This window comes from Ochotona princeps, chromosome X (assembly GCF_030435755.1).
Source record: "Ochotona princeps isolate mOchPri1 chromosome X, mOchPri1.hap1, whole genome shotgun sequence".
Taxonomy (NCBI): domain Eukaryota; kingdom Metazoa; phylum Chordata; class Mammalia; order Lagomorpha; family Ochotonidae; genus Ochotona; species Ochotona princeps.
Window position 1 is genome coordinate 71,851,875 of NC_080865.1, and position 23,427 is coordinate 71,875,301.

At 42.1% G+C, this 23,427-nt stretch overlaps 1 protein-coding gene and 1 pseudogene across 1 annotated transcript in view; one reads left to right on the forward strand and one right to left on the reverse strand.

The window, feature by feature from the left end:
* COL4A6 (collagen type IV alpha 6 chain) overlaps positions 1-23,427 on the reverse strand; it is a 323,388-nt gene that overhangs the window by 40,357 nt on the left and 259,604 nt on the right. Inside the window, exons 10-23 of the mRNA XM_058658671.1 lie at positions 22,326-22,361; positions 22,093-22,134; positions 21,082-21,174; positions 16,650-16,703; positions 10,690-10,749; positions 9,627-9,671; positions 9,084-9,137; positions 8,152-8,221; positions 7,247-7,354; positions 6,021-6,161; positions 5,221-5,325; positions 3,114-3,274; positions 2,488-2,667; positions 1,743-1,926 (exon numbers count right to left, since the gene is read on the reverse strand). Coding sequence (XP_058514654.1) covers positions 1,743-1,926; positions 2,488-2,667; positions 3,114-3,274; positions 5,221-5,325; positions 6,021-6,161; positions 7,247-7,354; positions 8,152-8,221; positions 9,084-9,137; positions 9,627-9,671; positions 10,690-10,749; positions 16,650-16,703; positions 21,082-21,174; positions 22,093-22,134; positions 22,326-22,361 — 1,333 coding nt within the window. The remainder of the gene's footprint in view (positions 1-1,742; positions 1,927-2,487; positions 2,668-3,113; positions 3,275-5,220; positions 5,326-6,020; positions 6,162-7,246; positions 7,355-8,151; positions 8,222-9,083; positions 9,138-9,626; positions 9,672-10,689; positions 10,750-16,649; positions 16,704-21,081; positions 21,175-22,092; positions 22,135-22,325; positions 22,362-23,427) is intronic.
* On the forward strand, positions 14,505-14,605 carry LOC118760528 (U6 spliceosomal RNA; annotated as a pseudogene).

The following is a 23,427-nucleotide window of genomic DNA, read 5'->3' on the forward strand; positions in this document are numbered from 1 at the left end:
CAGACTAGGCTGGGCAGAGCTACAATGCCTGTTGGCCTACATGTGAACTGGGATGGGGGAGAGCCAGACTGGTTTGACTGACTAAACCCACTAGTGCATGCATGAGCCAGAGTAAGTGCAGGCTGGTTGTGTTTTAATCACAGCATTAGCTGGCAGCTGCTGGGATTGGAGGCAAGCCTTGTCAAGCTAAACTGTAGAAACATCTTGACAGTAGAAGATCCAGGACTGGGAGTGGGCCCAGTAGGGAAACTGACCACCAGTGGGGCTGCAACTCCCACTGGTGAGCATGAGAACCAGGGCTGGGGGTGGGCCTGAGTAGTGGGGTCGGTTGGGTAGAGCTAAGTTCCAGCACCCATTGATATGTACAAGAGCTGAATGGGATGTGGGAGAGACTGGACCAGTCTGCTCCACATACTGGCATGCAAAGGAACCAGGACTGGAATGGGCCTAGTGGGGGTCACTGGTGGTCGCTCCAACTAGGCTGCAGTTCCTGCTGGTGTATATAAGCGCTAAGTGTGTGGTGGGCAGGGTTGGACTGGACTGCAGCATGTATTGGTTTGTGTAAGAGATGGGGCTGGAGACAGAACTGACCCAGCAACTGCAGCCACAAGTATATGTGTAAGCTGATGCGGGTAACCAACTGAGCCAGTCCTAGTACTGGCAAGCACACACAAGAATCAGGTCTGGGATCAACTCAGATGAGGTTTCTTTGGGGATTCCCCTCCAACTGAACCACTGGACTCAGAGCTCCAGTCATGATCTGTGGTCTGACACGGAGTGTCTGTGTCAGAACTAGGCTCCTCAGTGGCTAAGACAGAGCAGTAGAGAGCATGCCCAGATACATATGAAGGATATGGCAGTCCATTAGAGCCTACAGAGGACATCTGGTACCACAGCAGCAGAAAGAGAACAGAACAAATTGCATAATCCCAGTCAAGTGTTAACAGCAAGTATCTGGGCTAGTGGAGTCTCTAAAGTGGACTATGTCAACCCATGGACCTTGGAAGGATTTCCTCATCCTTGCTGCAATGAAATAAACAGCATTTCAAAACTGTTGAAACCACTTGAGCAGAACCCTGGGAGCATGCTCCGCATTGGGGACTCTGGGGATGACACAGGTGACTATTCCCAATCCCCGGGTATTGATGCAGTTGGGATGCTGGGTGTGGCTTCTTCCCTTCTCTGCCCCTTCCCCCAGACATAGGAAGAAGAAAAAGAAAATTGGAAACAATGATCTCATCCACTTTCTGCTAATTCTTTACTCTTCCCACCCTAATCAGTGGTGCACATGGGCATGCATCCCTCTCAACTGTGTAGACATCATCATAAATAAAATTTAAAAAATTCCTGTAAAAAAAAAAGTTTGGAGTGTTCTGTAAGTCTGGGCCTGAAATTCTGCTTGTGCATTTTCATTGCTTGTTTCGATCTTTCCAACATTGACTCAACTTTTTACTTCGTAAAGAAATGTCCTGTATTAGAACAAAAGAATATAAAGGAATTGCAAAGGAAGAATATGAGGAATATGAGATAATTTTAACTTTTCATACTTCAGATGACCATAATTTTCCTGATACCATAGCTTAATTGTGAAGACTTTTTACCATGAAAATTTTTAAGTGGAGTGAGAGTAGGGATTAGAGTCAGTCAAGTCTCTTTTGAGGACCCACTTCCTGAACCTGGGTCTTAGGTATTCAGTCATAGGTACTTTCCTGAGGCCAAAGCTATCTGATTGCATGACTCACCTGGAGACCCAGGGGGACCTTGCTTTCCGGGTAATCCATCTCTTCCTTGTTCTCCAGGAACCCCACGAGGTCCAGGAAGTCCTGGGAGTCCAATCCCTGGGAGGCCAGTTGGACCACGATGACCTTTTTCACCCGGCTGTCCTGGGAATCCTTTTTCACCCAGAAAGCCTTGTCCACCATCACCCTAGCAACATGTAGAAAATAATGAAAGTCTGATCCAAAAATTCATCTGCGGAGTCCTCTGACCATAGAAAAGTGGTAACTGTTAATGACCAATACTTTACAGTTTGTTAAAATTTTCTATCACTCTAGCTTATCAATTGGCTTCAATAAGCTTAGTGAAAATGAATTTCATCAACTTTCGGTGATCTGATCAATGCAAAAAGTTCTAGATGAAGGTCAGAGGAGAGGGCAGGAAAGGAGCAGAGTAGCAACAATGCTGGAATATAGAAAGCAACTGAGTTACTTGTAACAGAAGTCATTGAGAATGGAGGCATTTTTAAGTGATAAGTTCAATTGTCACTGTTATTTTATCAAATAAGACAATGACCCGCTCTGAAAAATGAGATTCTCATCTTACCGAAAGAAAAGTATGAAGCTAAAGTGCCAGTGGCAGAGGAAAGGCAAGATGTGCCAGATTGTCCCTTTTATGTTGCATCTGATTATCCAGTGGCCATCAGACACCTAATCCAGAAGTCAGATATGAGGATGTATAGTGATAACCACCCAGGAATGAGCAACTTACTGGAAGACCTGGTACACCTGGCAAGCCTGTTGTTCCATCTTTGCCTTGGGCTCCCGCCACACCAGGGAATCCTTGGGGGCCAGGATCACCTTTCTCCCCTGGCATTCCTGATTGTGTATGGAGAGTTGCCTCCCCTTTCTCTCCTTTGGAGCCTGGAGGACCTGTAGGCCCAAGTAAACCCTGACAAAGAGACAAAAGAGAACACTCAGGATTGGTCTACTTCACAGAGTTCTGGAATATGGAACAGGTATGGCATCAGATCCTGGTACACTTGATTCTATTGTCGTACTGGAGAATAGCTTTCCATTTATTTTATGTTCCATTCAAAAATCACAGAGCATGAAAAGTTCATCTTAATTTGCATATCATTTCCAGGGTCCAACATAGTGCCGGGTAAATGTAAACAATTTTGTGAAATGAAGTGAGAGAGGAAGGAAAGGAACATGGGTAGGTTAACGCAGGATGGAAGTCTAGAGACACCCAGTTAGACTTCATTAAAGACTCAAAGTGTTGTTTTATCCCCATATTTCTTTCATATGTTTAAGGGAAATGATTAACGTGGACTGAAGGACACTTGAAAGTTCCTTCCCATTGCTCATTCAGGGTCAAAGTTTGGTAAGACTTACTGGTGTCCCTCCTGGGCCCTGTGTGCCTCCAGCTCCAGGATCTCCTCTGATTCCTTTTATTCCTGGAGGGCCCATAAGACCCTGTGGCCCACGTTGGCCTGGCTCCCCAGGTGCTCCAGTGTTGGAGATACCACCATCACAAACACAAAAGCCAGCATCCCCTAGAGTAAAGAAGACAACACAAAATCAAGTGGACCATCTTTCCAAGAAGATGAAACACCACACAATGATTATTTGTGACTCAAACAACTCCATGGAGGCAATCGAAAGGCTGATAGATAGTAAACAGACTGAAATGAATGAGGTTCATTCCCGATCTGCATAGATGTGTGTTAATGGTTTGCATTTCATTGGTTTAAGATAAGGTTCAGCTAGTGGGTCTTCTATAAAGCCAGAGTTGAGAACCACTGACCTCCGTTTACCCATTCATGAGAGACTGGTTTCAAAGTCATTCAAACATTTACTTTATTGAAATGTTTTTCCCCTAAATTTTGTACATACAACACAAATGTCAAACAAAATTATAATAGGGATCTCAAACAAAGCACCATTGAAGAGGAATCAAGAAATCCTTGACGCTGTTGCTAAATCACCTATACCTTCATGCTTATGGTCATAAACATGGGAATTGGTGCCGACATAGGTAATTTTGTGTTCCCCTTCAACTCCTGGTGGCCTCTTCCTATTTTTACAAAATCAATACTACTTGAAACACCAAAAGAATAATCTGTTCTTCAGATTAGTATTTCTGAAGTATACTATGGATTTCCAGCATAAGTCATCTGATACTTGGTGACTCCTTCTCATTCCTAATCCATTAGGCTCTTGGGAAACCATACTTAATAATAAACCTCCTAAAATTATGTATTTATTTGTTTGAAAGACATAATGCCACACACACACACACACACACACACACAGAGAGAGAGAGAGAGAGAGAGAGAGAGAGAGAGAGAGAGAGAGAATCTACCATTCACTGGTTTACTCCCCAAATGTCCCCAGGAGTCAAGGCTGTGGCAGGCAAAAGTCAGGTACACAGGGGCCCAAATACTTGTGTTATCTTCTGCTTCCTTGCAAGGTGCATTAGCAGCGAGCTTAGGGGAAGCCGGGCTTGAACTGGCAATGTGACATGGGATGTTGACATTGCAAGCACTGCCTTAACTTGCTGCCCTACAGTACCAGCTCCAAGAATATGATTTTCAAGAACTTCTAGGTGATTTCCATGTACATTTGTGCCTGCTAATTCTATATTTAGAGAAGACTTTGATCTGATGTAACAATGCAAGGTATAGCCTTAGAGCAGTCCATATTTTAGGAATTAGAATGATACTAAACAAATATACCAGCTCAGCAACATGGTGAGGCACTAAAATGATCATCCTAAATTTGGACTTGCAATGTAAAGTCCTTTCCTCTCAAATAGTCTCCTTTGCACCTGAACAGTAGAGACCAAGCTTTCAGAAATATGGAAACTAGCTCCTGTTCTTGGTACTGATCTTTTCTGACAAGGCAGATAAAACAGTGAGTTATATCTTCTGCATTTGTGGCTGAGGAGACAAGTTCGTAGGAAGAAGAGGAAATCCTAATTACCTGAATGGCTATGACACTCTTAAATCTCTCTCCAGCTAGTAATTTAACCTCTTAGTCTACACTGACTTGGGCCACAACTCTATGGAATGGACTTATGTGAACATCCTCCTCTCAAAATATGGAATGAGGAAAGACCCAAAGGCAGTGAGAAGATGGAGACAAGTGATGCAGTTTATGGCTGGAATCATCAATCACTTCTCCAATGTTACTGGAGTTGTTTTCCCAAAGGCAGTTGATCATTTTGAGCCCCAAGTTCTGAGCTATTGAGAGCACTTTCTTTCAGGCTAGAGGTTATGTGAAGTGGCTTCCAGTCTTGTACTCGCCATGTGTGAGGCATTGCAGTATGTGGTAGTTAATACCCTGGGATACCAGCAGAAGTTTCTGCTATAATCAAAGTGCCAACCAAGAGCCAAGATTGCTTTTGTTCAGGTTCATAAGACGACTGATTAGCTCATTCCTTATAAAACCTTCACTAAGGAGCCTCAGGAATAAAGAAAGCCAAAGGGACAAAAATCACCTTTTACTCCCTTGAGTCCTGGGTTTCCTTTTGGACCTTGTACTCCTCGGAGACCAGGGAATCCTGGTTCTGTTCCGTGTAGGGTTCCAGTCCCAAGCAATGGACCTATGAAAAGAAGGAACATTAAGCACTGGCAGTTCATGTGAGAGATGACTCATTTCACTCAGCACAGCATTCAAGCCTAGGTCCTTGAGGTTCAAACATCAGAGTAGAAACAAATCAACAACAATCAGGACAGGCACCTCAAGCCTGCAGCAAATATTCAACAGGCATCTCTGTTCAATTCACTCAACTAATACTTCCAGAATGTTTCCAGGTACTGCACTAGCTCATGCAGGTACAGAAATGAATAAAGCAGTTTCAGTAACTCAGCTTCAGTATCTACCCTAGCCATGCTTGGCTTCTTCTTGGACTTGCAGCTAAGCCCATTGGAGCCTTGAGGGCCAAGAACAGCTCTACAGAGACAACTCTGCTCCTTTAAGAGCTGAAAAGCAAGAAGCCTGTGGGTTGAGAACAGTGAAGGCTGGGATAGAATGGGTATAGAAGCTGGAAGGCATGTGGCAGTGCCTGCTTGTTAAGATGACCCTCGCTTGCTTGTCCCTTGATTTAGAACCTTTCTGTAGTTGATGTAAGTGGAGGCAAGGCTCTAACTTAAAGAACCTGAGGCTTTCATAATTGTCCCTCTGCAGTTTTGTGCCCTCGTGTAACTGTTTTATTTTAAAAACATTTCCTAAAAATCATGACTGTACTTTATTCTGAATCACACCTGAGTCTCAAGCAAAAACAGATGTGCAACTTACCAGGTGGACCTCTTGGGCCTGGTAGCCCTGGCAAACCATCTTTGCCTGGGAGGCCAGCTGGCCCAGTTGTGGTATGGCCTGGGTTTCCTTGGTCCCCCTTCAAGCCTGAAAATCCTTGAGGGCCAAGGGTGCCTTGAATACCTGGAAGGATAATCCAACAGGGAAAAAATATTCATTACATCATTTCAGGAATATCCCAATCAGTGGTATACATTGGAAAAATCCCCAAGAGAAGAATTTGAGATCAAAGGTAGAAGGCTCCTTGGAAAACTGAAAGAAACATGAATAGGGGCACAGAGATTTTTGGTGGCCTACCTGAACAAAAAAGCCTGTGATAATGGCATCTCAGATGGGTATTGGTTTGAATCCCTGCTGTTCCACTTCCTACCTAACTCCCTGCTAATATGCCTGGGAAAGCAGCAGATGATGGCCTTGGAACGCTACACTCATGTGGGAGACCTGGATGAAGCTTTTGGATTCTGGCTTCAGTCTGGCCCAGTCCTGGACATTGCAGCCATTTGGGGAGTGAACCAGAAGATGGGAGATCTCCCTCTATCTGTGTTTCTGTCTCTGACCTCTGTGCTTGTAATTCTGCGCCACACACACACACACACACACACACACACACACAGAGGTATTTTGACAGTAATCTCTAAGGAATTTAGAAACCGGTAACTTAAAAATTAATATTGGAACTTTATATCTGAGATATTCCTACCATCTAGACTGTGGTATAGCCTTTCTCCACATGTCACTATCTAGTAACATATGGGTATGCCCCTCTGGTAAATTGTTTCAAGGGTGTCACCCATAGGAACTAATGACCATGTGGTTCCCAAGTTAAGCCTATAGTTAAGTTCTGTGTACAAATTTTCCTCTGGAATTTTGTTATCCCCTATTTGCCAAGCCTCAGCTCTGATGAAAACCCCAGAGCTGTGATAGGGCTCTAGTAGCATGATTGAGACCTCTCCAGTTCACTACAAACCTCTATAACAGTCTGAAATATCCTGTCCAGATCTGACACATTATTTATTTCAACAGAAATTTTCTCACCTTGACCCTACCCCTTCATTCATTGCCCTTAGTGTGGAACCTACTGACTATAATCTACTTTTGCTTGCATGTTGGCAAAGTGTTTGCCCAAACTCAGAGGTATAGAAAGGGATGTTGGGAACAAGAGCAGTTAGAAGGTTGGTCTATGGAGGGCATGGAATAGATTGTCTCACCTGGCAAGCTTGGGAGGCCTGGGGCACCAGGAGGTCCACGTGGTCCCTGAATGCCTTCATCCCCTTTAAGGCCTGGCTGGCCTGGCACACCAGGATCTCCAGGATAGCCTGAAATTATAATGAAGCAGTAAACACACACAAATGAGGTTTACAAATGCCACCAAATGCTCAAGAAATGGTGCAGGGAGCTGTCCTGGGTCTAGAAGTGTCTGCTATTTCTAGGTCTTCCAGATGCTAATGGCGTCTTATTACAATGGTCAACCAGAACCAAGGTTTCATTAGTGTTTAAAATGATCTGGCCAGGACTTTCTTCCATTATAAAATCTGAGAAGTACTAAGAAGGCTCCTCTTCTACTACTAATCTGCTGTAATTCCTCAAATGCCCACCATTTGGGTCAAGTTATTAAAGTGTAACATTTATGATGTATGCATAGATTTCCTGGGTCTGGAACACAGGAAGCCACTGTCAACTATAAATACTAGATAGGGAATGATCTTTAGAGGATGACAGGAAAGTGATAAAGAGATCCACATAGAAAAGACATTAGCGTAGAAGCCTTTGATCAAGCAAGAAAGATCTTGGCATTTGGATCTTTGGAGGAAGAAAATGGACTTGTTGGACACATACAATAATTAGGATAAGGAGAGGTAAGGACAAACCTTCATACTGCTGAGGGCTCATCATCTTGGTTGACACAACAGATAAATGGGGTGGTTGGTTTGTCTTTTCTACCCTAGAGATTAGAGGTAGGTTCATCCTCTAAACTTGGAACTCATGCAGGACAGCTGGGAGTTTTGAGCTTGGTAATAATCTCAAGCTGGCAAAGCATTCTTTCAATGAAGAGAGAGTATGTGGAATCTGACTATATCTTTTCTTTTTCAGTCAAATCAATGAAAAGTTGCACCTGATATTATAGCACCATTGACATCGATGAAAATGTCCGAGCCTGGCAGGCCAATACCACCTTTTTCACCCTGTAAAAATTAAACACAATCGCCTAAAATATTTCTGTGACCTCATTCCCCAAAATCTATGTGTTCTCAAACTAATCCCTAGCTTTTATGACCCCTGATTTTCAAGGTCATCTAGTCCATAAGTCAATATCAAAGGTTAACACATTTAAGAGGAATATGACTCAAGGCAAGCCATCAATCTGGCAATGACAAACCCATCAAGGACAAGGAATCCCAATTTTGTTTTGCAGCCCTACTACAGGACAATCTGCTTCTGGGCCTGGGAAGTGTATCATAGGCACAAGACAACATGATTAATCCGAGAGACATCACGGATAGAGCAATGTTTCAACTTTTTTCTGCTCTCAGCAGGCCTGAAAATGTGCTACTCAGTACTTGCTAGTAGACGATATCAGTTTATGTAAGTAAAACAATTCCTAATTATCTTCCAAAAGGGATTCAGATATTCAGAAACAGACAAAACGGTATAATCAAGTTATGATGGTGGAGCTCTTTGTACCAGGTACAGACAATAAGGGGATGGGATAGATTGTATACAGAGAATTTTAAGACAATAATAAAATCTAAAAGTTGCAATTCTTGAAAAAATGTCAGTAACAAAATATTCCTTCTCTTAGAGATGGACTTGCTTCCATCAGCATCTTTCCCTTAGCTGACCACTAGATCAAGTATTTAAGAAATGCTTTATCAGTGTTACAGGTTCAAATTAAGTCTCATGTATTTCTTCAGAAATGAGTGACACCTAGTTCCTCAAAAATATTTAAAATACTTTACATCATATTTAGATATTTATGATAAATCTCCACTCTTCTGTTTTCTCATTCTATGTTCTCACTCTGTCTATTTACTTTAGAGACATTACCTTAATTCCTGGGAGTCCATTTAGCCCGGGAAAACCTGGTGACCCCTTCTTGCCCTGCAACGGAACACAGTTATCACCAAGTTGGAAGTAACAGAGCATGGGGGGAGCTGGTCTTTGCTTTAGGACAGAACATATGGCATAGCGATTGTGGCTGGCGTTCCAGACTAACTCTGACTTCTTCCTGACTCTGAAAGCCATAAAATTTTGCAGACTGCAAAACACAGTACTAGAAAGTCAACTTACACTTTAAAGTAGTACAAAGGTCACAAGACTAGATAGGGATAGTTACAAGATACAAATAGGTTGGCCTTGCTAGGCCATGATAACGGATGACCATGTTGTGGCATAGTAACACTGAACTTGTCATTGGATACCCATATTCTTAGGTGAAAACAAAAGAGAGTGGCTAATATTATACTAGTAAAAGAGAAGTGGACAATTTGCATTTTAAGCAATTGCATCTTTGCCATATTAAATAAGGCAAGGGCGCCTTTTTTATTAGGATTGTGTACACCAAAACTTAAACAATATTAATCAAAATACCTGTTCTCCTTCAGGACCTTGGAATCCTTCTGAACCCATAGGACCCTATAAAGAGAACAGTTACACCTTAGACTAGCTAATTGCCAACTAGAAAAAGCTGCTAGTCTTATGTAACAAAGCTATCCAACTTAGTTCAGGATTCAGTGGCTCCTAAAAGCAGGTAAGAGAATATTCCTTGTATGACCTCAGTGACTGCTTAGTACTGATTCATCAGGCTAGATGGCCACATGGAGCATTTTAAAGGGTTAAATACATGGAAACATTTTAAGGACTGAGTGGAATTTAGTGGAAAGAGTAGATGGTATTATACCTAGTCTGCATCATGTCCAAGTTAGAAGATTTAAAAATAGATTATGGAATGGCTTCTTTGTCTTTCACCCCAAACACACTCTTTGTTGGTTGATGATGTATTTTTTGAGACAGGAGAGAGGGAAATATAAAGAAAGAAATGCCAGGGCAAATGAATTAATGTTCATAAATACTCAAAGGATTCTTAACTCCACAACCAAGGCAAAGCCATAATTCTATTAAATGTCACTTCTTTGAGACTAAGCTGGGCCAACTGCATATAGCTCAAGGTCGAAGAGCCTAAAACTGGCAATCAGAAAGTCTGACACTTATTTCTCCATTTGAAGTGAGATTATTATTGGAAATTGTTGACACCAAACATCACTCACCGTATTCTAGAAATTCTAAAGATTGTGTCTTTCCTTTAACGATCACACTTCATCCTCTTTCATGCAGTCTTGTGCCATTCCCCTGCTCATATTCCCTCAGAATCGAATGCAATAAAAGCAAGACAACACTCCCATCATTTTATATCAGTAGATAATTATATGTAAGGGTGAGGGGTGTAAAGCTGAGGAGCCATCTAGAGCAGTAAGGCATAACATTCTTCCTTCAAGGGAGCCACTCAGTCAAGGAAATGGGACTAAGTGGAGAGCAGGAAGTCTTAAAGCTTCCAGAGTTAAGGAAGAAAAAAGAAGTATAGGTAATCATCAAGGCATTTAACTGAAAGAAGTGGATTTGACAGATCTAGGCAAGCAATATTCTGGGTTCATACCCTGGGTCCTGGCAAACCAGGGATTCCCTTTTCTCCCTTTTCTCCAGTAGTTCCGAATCCCTGAAGGGAAAGAATGAAATCAGAAGTTAGAACATTCATTTTTCACATGATTTCCACTGATCCATGTAGGAGCCTCATCGTGCTTTGTCATCATCCATGAAGGAATATTGAGACTGAACACAGGTCAAACCAAGCATTCAAGGTTCCACTTGGATCCCAGGAGCAGTATTATTTCACTAAAACACTATGACATGTATTTATAGCATCAAGAGCTAAGAGCACAGGAATTGTTAAATATCCAACCTTATTAATTTTACAGATAGAAAACACAACATCCAGAAAGTTGAAGAATAGATGAGAAAGCCAGGCCTTCTGACTTCCATTTATGGGCCATTTCTATGAGAGGAACTTTCTTTCTATCATCTAGGAACTTGAGTCTTTTATCCAGAATAGAGCCCTGTACAAATCCTGGTGGGTCGCTATTAGAGGGAAGAGTATTTCCCCTATGGAGACATGATGATTGCAAAACTCTTTTCTTTGGGAGAAGTATTTCTGCGGGGGCAGGGCTTTGAATCCTTTGGCTCCTGTGTGGGGATTGTAGGGCTTTTGCCAAGCCCCACGAATCCTGCAAAGTGGAGTATGAGATGGTATCCAGTTCCTTTGTCCTGCTCACAGGAGGTGAGGGAGGTTTGCCATAGGGGTGCGTGACTTTGGATTTTGTAAGTAGAAGCAGGGAATCCAAGGAGCTTGTGAGAGCTTCCCGAACAGGAAGGTTCATGATCAAAATGCATGGAAAGCTTACCTGAAGACATTTTGTTGCTGTGTAATAGTATACATTTTGGAAATGAGATGTTGGCAAACAACATTTAGGCCTATTGTGAGAATAAAGGAATGAGTGAAGTTTTCACAAACATAAATTTACGAAAAGACACTAAATGTTGTAGCACATCTCCTCTTTTCCCTGGATGTGACCTGGCTCAGCCTGTGTGAGGGCACTGCTCCAAACCTGTTTGTATTTTTTTCTTCCTTTTATATACTCAGTGTATTCTCACGGGTTCTAAAAGCTGGCTGAGTACCCTTGGGCTTTTTTGGCCCCAGGATTTTGTTTTTGTTTAATGTGGTTTATTATTATTGTCTTTTCATTGAGGCAGTGTATGTCTGAGAAGGGACCAATAGAAAGAAGTCCTCGGTTCCTCCTTGCCTTTTTTCTTTTTGGTATCCATGGTTATGTGTCAAATAACTCAGCCCTCATGCTGAATAGAATTTCTTACTTGAAAGGCTTGCTGGGTCATACTGAATGCAAACATATTTGCAACTTTTGTCTGCATCTCCATATTGGAAACCCAGGCATACTGCTACCTAGTGGAATGTCTGTTGCCTTCTGAAGTCAAACACTTCAAAAGCAACCAGGTCTGATCTTACCATGACTGTAGTCTCGGCCTCTTAAAGCCCTAGGACTGGAAGTGTTTGAAGGCTCTTGATGCAGCAGATGTCTGTTACAGTTTTTTCCTTTTCCCTCCAAGGCATGTTGCTGCAGGCTAACCACATATAAGGTGGTTTTGTAATAACTTGCCGACTTGAATAGAATAATCATTCAGAGAACCCAAGTGTACCAGAGGAGGCAGGAGGGAACATCTAGCAACCATCTCATGCCCTGCTCCCCGCCACCTTGCCCACTCCTAAAAACAAGGGAGCCCTGTGCTCCTTTGGGAAAACAGGGAGGGCCTTTGGATTCTTGCTGTCTCAGCTTGTGTTGCATTGTGAATGAAAATAAGTACTTGAAAAGTGTTTAAAGGAAAAAATCGAAAAGAAATGTATTGTGTGGGGGGTGGGGTTAGAGCCAATAAAAGATGAATTGCTTGGCAAGGTGCTGTGCTGTGGGCTCAGCTTGTGTCGCGGCATCAAGGACCCTGCAGAACACTCTATTCTAGCAAAATGTCCTGGGACCTGGCCCCATCAGACTTAGCCCATGTCTTGAGAATTTCTGCAACTGCTGTGCCTACCTCTCCCTCACCCCCACCCCCACTACACTCCCACGGCCCAGGCAGCCTCATCAGAGCACTAGCTTAGCTCTTTGCACACCTGTGCCTGCACCTTTGACTCCTGCATTAACGGTTCCGGGATGGCTTTATTGCAGGCAAACCCCATCTACCCAGCTGCAGTTACCTTGGATACACTAATAGTTCTCAACATTGGCCAGCTTGTTCTTTCCCTCTCTGCATCTTTTCCATTTTGCCTCCCTCCTGTTTGCTATTCCCTTGGACAGAGGATACGTGGGTAGAGAGGGAGCTGTGACAACCTCTAATGGGAGGCCCTGGAGAAGTGTGCTGCCAGGGACAACAACAGTCAGCATGTGATGCCAAATAGGAGCTAGAAAAATCAGGGATGCTTGCACATGGCAGAGGAAAGGGGCAAGAGAAGGAAGGTCAGGCATAAATCTGGCAGCTTGATCACTTTGTGCTCTGCAAAAATTTGAGCTCAGAGGGGAAGGCAGCAAATGGTTAAAAGGAACATTTGGATTCCTAGAGATTTCTGTCCTCAGCACCGACTTCCTTGTTTCTCAGGGAGCATGGATAATTGAAAGCCGATGTGTGTGGGCTTAGAATCTGAGAAGTGTGTTTCCTTTGAAAAGCCCAGAGTACTTTAAATACATCATCGCCTTCTACTCACAACTTTCCTGCCAGAAGGCAGGTAGGGTATGTGTAAATGTTCCCATTAAAGAGACAGAGCTGTTAGGATGAAGGAATTTCACGATTTAGCAAGGGTCACACATAGAATCTGTGCCAAAGTGGGCTGAGAACTCAGGCTATTGGATTCCCAGCCCAGGAAAACAAGCTGCTCTGTGTATAGGAAGGGATTGTCGCTGCTTTCATGCCTTTACCATTGGGGTTTCTGTTTTTCAGCCCACACAGTGAAACACTGGCCTGGGATCGGCATTGCAATAATTTATCACCGTGCATTGTCGGCAGTTGGTCTCTCTTCCAACAGGACAAAAGGGTGAAACCACAGCAGGGCAAATCCTCTGTGGGTGAATGGAAGGAAAGGGGAGGGAGACAGCATGAACCAGAGAGCCCCTTGTAACAACAGAGAAAACATCAACTCCTTTCTTCCAGATTGATGGAGAAAAACACCACCGCTGTCCTGGCTAGGCCGTCCTGAACTGTAGAGGGCAGTGTGGGATGGGGGAAAAACACTGAATTGGCTGGAATTCAGGAAAGCTGAAGTCTGATCTCAGCCTTGCTAATAAACAGCTATGTGACTCAAAAAACAAGCCTCTTCAACTGTGCAAACCAGTTTTCTTGTCAGTACAAGAGGGATAAGCCCAGCTCAACTTGCTGACTTCACAGGTGTAATGCAAGGGGAGAAGAATCTCTGTGAAACCCTATATAAACATTTTATTCCCAAATCACTTGTATATGTGTGCTGGCCAGTAAAAGTACATGAGGTGAGCTACAATGCTACTTTCACTTTGCTAGTAGCCCTTTACTAGACCATCTGCCATTGTTTGTACCTACAAAGCCATGACACACTCAGCAGTAGAATGCTGACTGCTGCTGAAGGGCTATGCTGTTGTAACAATATGGGGGAAAATAGTGGGGGATTGAGTGAAGGGTGGGACAGGGAATCCCTGCGCCTCTGAAACCATATCATGAAAAATAGTAATAATGGAAAAAAGAAAAGACAATTAATATAGGAGTTTAATTTAAACTATACTTATTTTCACATTGAAATAAAAATTGTTACTTGGATATGTTAGACCTTTTCATATGAAATTTTGGAGATCTGGTGTGTATTTTACACTTACAGTATGTCTTGTGCTCACTTTGACAGCACGTATACTAAAATTGGAGTGATACAGAGAAGATTAGCATGGCCCCTGTGCAAGGATGATACAGCATGTCTTAACCATATCTCTAGGGTGTGGTACTCACATGTGGTTCTCTTACTGGATAGCACAACTTCATATTTAGTAGAGAAACTTCATATGAGTTGTTAGTTGGGCGTCAGAAGAGTGTATATGATCACTGCTATATTATAGATGCAGAGACAGGTTCACTGACTTGTTACAGCCCAGAGCTAGAGTAGGGATAACGTTAGGCTGTTCTGTCTCCAACACTAGGATTCTTTTCCTCGCCAACTCATTATCTATAGAGTTGACTAAAATGCACCACACTAAATCAGAGGACATTGAGCTGATGATTCTCTATGCCCCTTTGTTTGTCAGGTGTAGTGGGAGCCCTAATGGAAGTAACCTATGCCATCGGCTCCACTGGCGCTGCAGTCCAGCTGCCCAGAAAGCCCCACAGTGTTTCAAAGACCAGAGTATACTAGAGACCGGAGTCATCTGTTTCCATTGTGCCAGCAAGCAGGGGCAAGCCTTGGCATCAATGATTCATCCATTTCTCTCTTGATTCCTACCCCTGGCCCAGGAAAATCTTGTCAGCTCCTTCTGCAAAAATACTTGTGATTTAAGACACATCTGCCAAATGTAATGTATTGGTCTTGCTTGGTTTCTCATCAGACAAGGTAACTGTAAAATATATAGATGTTTAACCCAATATGTGTTTATTTATGGGACAATCATAATTTGAATTCTGCTTACTTACTGGTATTTAGTAACTACATGTAATTAATTACTGATGATGTTACTGCCAGTATATTTTGAAAAGTCCTTATCTTTTAGAAATACTGAATTATTTATTATCAAGTGCAATGCAAATTTTTGCTTCAGATTGGCAGTGAGTTCCTAATGACTGAAAAGTATGTGATGGGTACACAGGGCACACATTATGTCATTCTCTCTGCTTTTGCAAATGCTTGAAATGTTCCCTAATAAAAAGTTTAACATTTTGTTTATGTGTAAATTTGGAAGCCATCTGCTTCTCTCCATTTCCCTTGCTATCAGCATACTCCAAGCCACCCTCACTGTGCCACAACAGCCCCTGTGTCTGCCAATCCACCCTCTTTAATCCCCCAAACCCTCATCCCTTGCAGTCTCAGATGTTAAAACACAAAGAAGTGACTCCATTTGAATGGTTTTCTATTGCACTTAAATGAAAAGAAATGGATGTCTGAACTCCAAAAGTGGCTGAGATCTGGCTCCAGTTGCTCTGTCCATTTCTCGGCCTTGCTCACTCTGCTCTTTCTGCTAACCTTAGTTTCTGTGCCTCAAAAGTGCTGGGCTTTTGCCAGCTTCAAGTTCCTGGCTCTTATGGTTCCCTCAGTCCGAAACCATATCAGATCTTCCAGCTGTTTCTTCACGATGTACAAATCTCAGCCCATGCGTCACTTCCTCTGAGTCTACCCACTGGGCAACCCCTCCTCTGCCACTGTCGGTGGTCTTGTTCTTCAAGCACACCACAATGCAGGCTTGTTATCGATTCATCTGTTTCCTTGCTTATCATGTGTATCCCCATCCCCACTTCCTCATTAAAATGTTATCTCAGGGACAGGAAGTTGTATTTAGTTACTGCTGTAGTTCCCAAACCCAGCAAAATGTCTGGTACAAGGCAGTCTTCTAAATCTTTTTGTCGAGTGAAAGAATAAAATCTAGGAAGGCAGATATGAAAATGAAAACAGGGCATTTGATGAGCTGCTATTGACTGAACAATTGATACATTCAGCCCATGTATGAAAAGATTAAGAAACAGGCTCAGAAAAGCTAAGAAACTTGCATAAAGTCACATGGCTGAAATAGATGGAACTAGAAGGTGATTCCACATCTATTTTAACTCTAGAGATTCAACTAATAATCTTAAAGACATCCAGCTTCATGGAGAATGATGCTAACACCCCCACAGGTTCAAGAGATACGAATTTTTTAAAAGACTTTCTAATAATGAAGATGCAGCCTTCTCTACAACAACTATGTGAAGAGGTCTTCTTTTCAGCCACTTGTTGTTACAGCTTTTGGCCCAATCAGACCCTGGAACATATGTTGATCAAATAGGGAGACTTACTGGAAATCCTGGGGGTCCAGTTGTGCCTGGTATACCTTGAGGTCCTGTTTCACCCTGGAAAACCAACCAAAAAAGAGTAGTTAGTGGTGGTAGGAAGCAATGAACACAAAGGAGACTGACTTCCTCAAAGTACTTGGACTGGAAGTGGTGAGCCAATGAAGTGTTTGCAGTGGGCACCATAGGATGGTGCAGGTTCATAAGGCTTCTGACTGGTAGCAATGTAGTTCTGGAAGTCTTTGGTTGTATGGGAAGGAACAAGGCCCGAGCTGCCCAAAACAGAATCTGAAATGCTCAAGTTAATTGGGAGACACAATAGATGATTATCAGTTTTCTTTCTCAGGGAAGAAGCTGCATAGTATGATTTCTTGTAGCAAATTACAGGCTGCAAAGAAATCAACAGTTTGTTTTGGAAGAAAATGTTGGAAACACACTGCAACACTTAGGAGTAGGCCCTGACTTCCTAAAAAGGACTCCAAAATCAGTAGAAATCGAGATAAAAATAAACAAATGGGACCTCATCAAACTAAGAAGCTTCTGTACAGCTAGGGAAACAATCAACAAAGTAAAAAAACAACCTACAAAATGGGAGAAGATCTTTGCACACTACATAGGAGATAGAGGGCTGATCTCCAGAATATACAAAGATCTCCAGAGAAAAAGTAAACTGCTCAAGAAATGGGCACGGGAAATGGGCAGACATTTCACAAAAGAACAAACCCAAATGGCAAACAAGCATATGAAAAAACGCTCAAGTTCCCTGGCAATAAGGGAAATCCAAATGAAGACAACAATGAGGTACCACCTAACTCCAGTAAGGATGGCACACATACATAATACCACCAACACTTGCTGGCGAGGATGTGGGGAAAAGGGAACCCTTCTCCACTGCTGGTGGGACTGCAGACTTGTACAGCCTCTATGGGAATCAGTTTGGCGAATACTCAAACAACTGAAAATCAGCATACCATATGATCCAGCAATAGCACTCCTAGGGATATATCCAAAAGATCTCCTACACAAGAAACCAACATGCACGCCTATGTTCATAGCAGCACAATCTACAATCGCAAAAACCTGGAAGCAACCAAAATGATCATCAATAGAAGACTGGATAAGAAAGCTATGGTTCATCTACTCTATGGAATACTACTCAGCTATTAAAAAAAAAAAAACGAAATGCAGTTCTTTGTGGTCAAATGGGCCTGACTGGAATCCATTATGCTAAGAGAAATGAACCAATCCCAAAAGGTTAAATACCACATGTTTGCCTTAATCTGAGATGAAAAGATGACAACCTGGAAGATAGTACCTGTATATTGTAATATTAGTGCAATCTCTAACAACCTGTATCCAATGCAATAAGATAATGCGATATAATCTATAAACCAACAATTAATGTCAGAATACTTAAGATCTACATCGAAAAACTGTAAAACCTACTATACCCTCAATACGCTATGTTAATCCGTAATGGGGAGGGAGTGCAGGGAAATCTTTCAGGACGATAAAAAGAGTGAGGAAAAAGTACATTATAGCCTATCAAGATCAAATCTGGTAATTCATAGACAACAGACTCAAAGCGGCACTAAACAATAGTAAAACTACTATACCAATGCATGAGAGGGGAACCGGCTGCGATCCTGACAACCTCTTAACAGGAGGTCATGTGCGTGGAGCAGGGGGGCACTTCAGAGTGGAGCAGGTGGTAAAGAGGAAGCTTGGATCCCAACCATGAAGAATCCCAGACCTTCACCACAAACTATTAATACGAGCAACAAGGACTACATCCCAACTGCCAAGGAGCCCACAGGGAATTGGATGCCCTCGGAGGCCGAGTACTCTGAGGTCACCCACCCCCAACCGGAGCTTCCACAGGGGATGGAAGAAGGCCAAACATTACCGTGCAGAAACCAACATCATCGGAAAGACAACCAGAAGCCCTGAGCGGTCCACAGAAACAGAAGAACAATAAACGTCCTTCGGGACCAGGGAGGAGAGCTTTCTCTGGTCCGAGCCTGGCTCCACCTCTGGACTCCCACTCTCCCTCGCAATGACCATCGGGATCGCTCCAAAAACCCCTCATAGCAAACAAACAATCATACAAACTAAAAAAACCTAAAATAAATAGACAAACAACAAAAAGTAGAGCTTGGAATCTGACAGGAAAGAGCTGGCATGGATTGGCTCATGCCTCGCTGGGTGGGACACAAAGATTAGTCACTCCTCACCATGGTGTTGAGGATTTTCCTGCACACCCCCCCACAAAAAAAAATGTTCTGCACCTTAATTGTCGACAAATGTCTTGTTAGAGTTGCAAGCCAGTCTAGACTATCCTAAAATCTGCCAAGATCAGCAAAATTATACTTCAACACAACAAATGGCTAAATACTAAAATGAAATAGACACGAGATAGCTGAATGGTACCTTATAGCCATTTTAAGGTATATAGCAGCTGGTCCTGTATATAAACTAAAATTGAAATGTCAATGAGCTAATCATAGGTTGTGGTTAAGAACTTGCTTTTTTTTTTTTTTTAACATACTGGTTACTCAAAACCATGTCAATTCCATAATGCTGCAAATTGCTGTTGATGTTATATTGGGACTCTTAATTGACTGGGATGATATTCCACCAGCTCTAACTTTGGACCAGAAATGGTCTCCCCAAGAAACTGTTCAACCCATCTGGACAATAAGTAGCTGGACTCTATGCTTGGTATACGTTTGCAAGGAAAGAATCTTGATTGAATTTAAACTGTAATACTGCATCAAGGTGGAGGAATCCACCAGGGGGGAGGGGCGTGGGGAGGGGTGGGGGGATTCCCAGAGCCTATGAAACTGTCACATAATGCAAAATAATTAATTAAAAAAATCAACAGTTTGGAGAAATTGGTGACAATTACAATTTAGATACAGACTCATGATGTTCCAATCTGCCTTTCCCTGATATGCCTACTTATCTTATGTGTCCTGGAAGGACTCCATCAGGTTTGGGAATTATCAGGGAGACAGGCAATCTTTCATATGCACCCAGACTGTTTCTATTGATTATTTTTTTGTAACACAAGGAAGACCTGGAGCTGTTGCTTTCATAAAGATAAAACTAAACAAATGGGACTAAATGTGTCTTACTATCTAGGCTGCCCTTAGCCAAGGGAATGGAATCATGAGACATGAAAGAACCTCAGGAAGGAAGAGATGTAGGCAACTCAAATATAATTGCACACCTTAACAGCATACATCCATTCAAATGCAAGTATGTATATAATATATAACACACAAAAATATATATCATGAAATATCTCAGTTACATAGGCTTTGGTAGTTTAGGCCACGTGAATTAGGACATCTATTGTCACTTTGTGATGGCACTTCAGATTCAAAGGGTCAGATTTGGAGGGCAAATAGTTCCTTTAAGAAAGGTAAGTCAAAGGCTGATTGTGGCTCCATAGGTTAAGCCACCACACGCAGAGCCACCATCCCATATTGGAGCACTGGTTCGAGCCTTGGCTGTTTCATGTCTGATTTGTCTTCCTGCTCATGTATCCAGGACAGCAGTGGAAGATAGCTCAACTGCTTGGACCCCTGCCACCCACATAGGAGGCCACCCACATAGGAGGCCAGGATGGAGTTTCTGATTCCTGGATTTTGCCTGGCTCAGACCTGGCTGTTGAGGACATCTGGTGAATAAATCAGAGGATGGAAGATTTCAATCTCTTTCTGTCTTTCTCCCTCCCTCTCTCTCATTTTTTGTCAGTCTGCATTTCAAATAATTGAGAAAATAAATATTTTAAAAAGATTAATAAAAGGCAATCATTTATACCCTAAAGTGTTCCATAATAGTGCTATTGTAGCAGCATAAATATTAATGGGTATTGAAGTTAGAAGAGAAAACTCAACTATTTAAACCTTGTTTTAAGTTACCATGAATACCAAAAACAGAATCTGCAAAAGTGAAAAAAGAGAAAACAGCATCTAACTGAACATTCAGAAACCCAGGCACACTTTTACTCACATACCTAGAAACAGACTTTTAAAAACTTTTCATAAGGAACCGAACAAAGAAAGCTCTTAGTTGCAGACAAAGATCCACTTCCATTAATGTCTGGTTATTAAAGTTGAAGTATGATAAGGGGGATGGCATGATGGCTCGGTTAGCTAATCCTCCACCTGCAAGTATTGGCATTCCATATGGGTGCCCGTTTGTTTATCAGATGCTCCACTTCTCATCCAGCTCCCTGGTTATGGCCTAACAAAGTAGCAGACGATGGCTCAAGCTCTTGGGACCCTGCACTTGTGTTGAAGACATGGAGCAGGCTCTTGGTTCCTGGCTTTGGATTTATAAATCTGCCTTTCCAGTAAAAATAAATTTAAAAATGTTGAATTATGGTGCTAATAAGAAAAGGGTCTTCCACTTCTTAAATAGTTACTACCTTTGATCCTTTTTTCCCCTTAGGAAGGCCCATGAACTCCAGTTCTCCAGTAGATGGTGGTGGTCCTGCAGGTCCAGGGGGGCCAACATCCCCCTACAAAATGAAAGGAGACATTAAGCAATGCGTAAATCACATAGATCACTTTCCCAAGGGTGAGCTTGTTTTCTGGATGCAGCTTATAAGTAAACTGCCTTTTCATCTTTGTATTAATGAGGAAACAAAACTTTCATTGTCAGGGGCTGAGAAGAATTATAAGCCTGACTAAATGCATTTTGTACCAGCACTACAGAAAGAAAAAGCAAAATGGATGAAAGGAAACCACAAGTTGATGGTTTCCATGGTCATGCACAAAAGGGTTTTTAGAAGAAGGCTGTAGAGGATTTTGAGCAAGGTGAATGGCAATAACTTGACAACAACTCTGATGGTCTAATCATCATTAAGAGTACAAGCTGAGTCAATAAATTGCATGTTGGACTATTGGAAACTGGAGTTCTTTCTGCAGAAAGTAATGCAACCCATGAGGCAGCCAGGAAATGTGGGGAGGGCAAATCCCAAACCTCTAGAAAATTTGTATAGATGAAAAGGATTAAGAAACAAACAAACAAAAAGATACAGAGGCAATAGATAAGAGTGACAGAGAGAAAGGAGGAAGAGGATGAAAAGAAAGCAGAAAGCAAATGAAAGGTGACAAAATGCACAAAATACCAATATTCCCAGTTAGAAAGAAGAGAAGGACTATATTTAAAGAGAATATCTTTGTTAAGACACACACATTTCACAGGCAGGCGGCCAGGAGATGCCTATATTCAGAATGAAAGAGAACTGCAAAAGCCAATGTATAGCAAGTTGGTGCACATGCAATTCTCAAGGGATCCACCAGTGGATCTATGTCGTTGGGGAATACTCATTTCTCAAAGGGAAGAAAGAAATCCGCTTCCTCAAGCAGGCACATGGGAACCACAAGAGATGGTTACTGGAGCAAGTTGATAATAGTTTTCAAAATCTGTTTACCTTGGCTCCTTTCTCTCCTTGGAAACCTAACCCCATATTCCCCTGGGGCACAGGAGTACAGGAAGAAAAAACAAAATCAATTACTAAACATACTTTAGGAAAATAAATTGGAATGCAGGCTTTTTTTTTAAATCCAGAAGCTGATTTTAACCAAACTAGCATATAGTACATCTCTGTGAAATCAGAATATGTAGTGGTAGAGGTCAAACGCCTCAAAGACAAAGTATACTTACTTCAGGGCCTGGGAGACCAGGGGGTCCTGGGGGACCCTAGATGTAAACAAAAGGAAAAAAACCAGGAAAAATATCAACAACTGTTAGTTTTAGTCAAAAAAGATTGTGGTTCATTGGCAAAAAGTCCCTTCCCTGCTTGTAACCTTGGGACAGATATTAACATCCTCTCTCAAGATTTCCTTTTATATCTCTTTGGAAATCTCATCAATTGAGGGGTAAACCCATTCATGCTAAGGTAGTGAAGACTTCACATATCATTTCTACCAAGCGACCGATTTTTTTGATTTCATTTTGTGACACAGTTTCATAGGCTCTGGGATTCCCCCAACCCCTCCCCATGCCCTCCCCCCATATTGGATTCCTCCACATTGTTGCAGTATTACAGTCAGACAGAGGCCAATAAGGAAAGCTTAGAACAGACAGGAAACGGTCAGCTTGGACTCACATATACATTACTAGGTAGGACACAAAGATTAGTTACTCCTCACCAAGGTATTGAAGATTTCTCTGCACACCCCTCCTAAAACTGTTCTGCACCCCAATTGTTAACATACGCCTTGTTAGAGTTATAAGCCTGTTTGGACTATCCTAAATTTGCCAAGTTCAGTAAAAATCATGCTTCAATACTATAAGCTGCTAAATACAAATATTAAAATAGACATGAGACAGCTGAATAATACCCTATAACCATTTTAAGGTGTAGAGAGACCGATTTTTAAATGATGATCTTTGGTGAAGCTAAACTTAATAAATGATGGGATTTCAATTACTGAATGAGCAGGCTGTGGAAAACACTTTCCCAGAACCACCCAGACACCAGGCTATACATTTCCTGTGTCATCGATGGAAAGTAAGTTTGGTAAGAAATGTAGATAAATAGGTAGAGCAGCCAAAACTATAGTCTTAGAAAGATTCTAAGGTTAAACTCAGTATTCAGGGTAGCTGATGGGGGTGATGGCATGATTACTTAGCTATCACTGTCATGGAGAGGGAGATGATGATGGCAATAGATGTGTTGCAGGTATCTCCAGTGTGTCCTTCAGGTTAAGCTAGAGGTTTTTGAGGCATCAGAAAGACTCTGTCAAACGAAGACAATTAATAG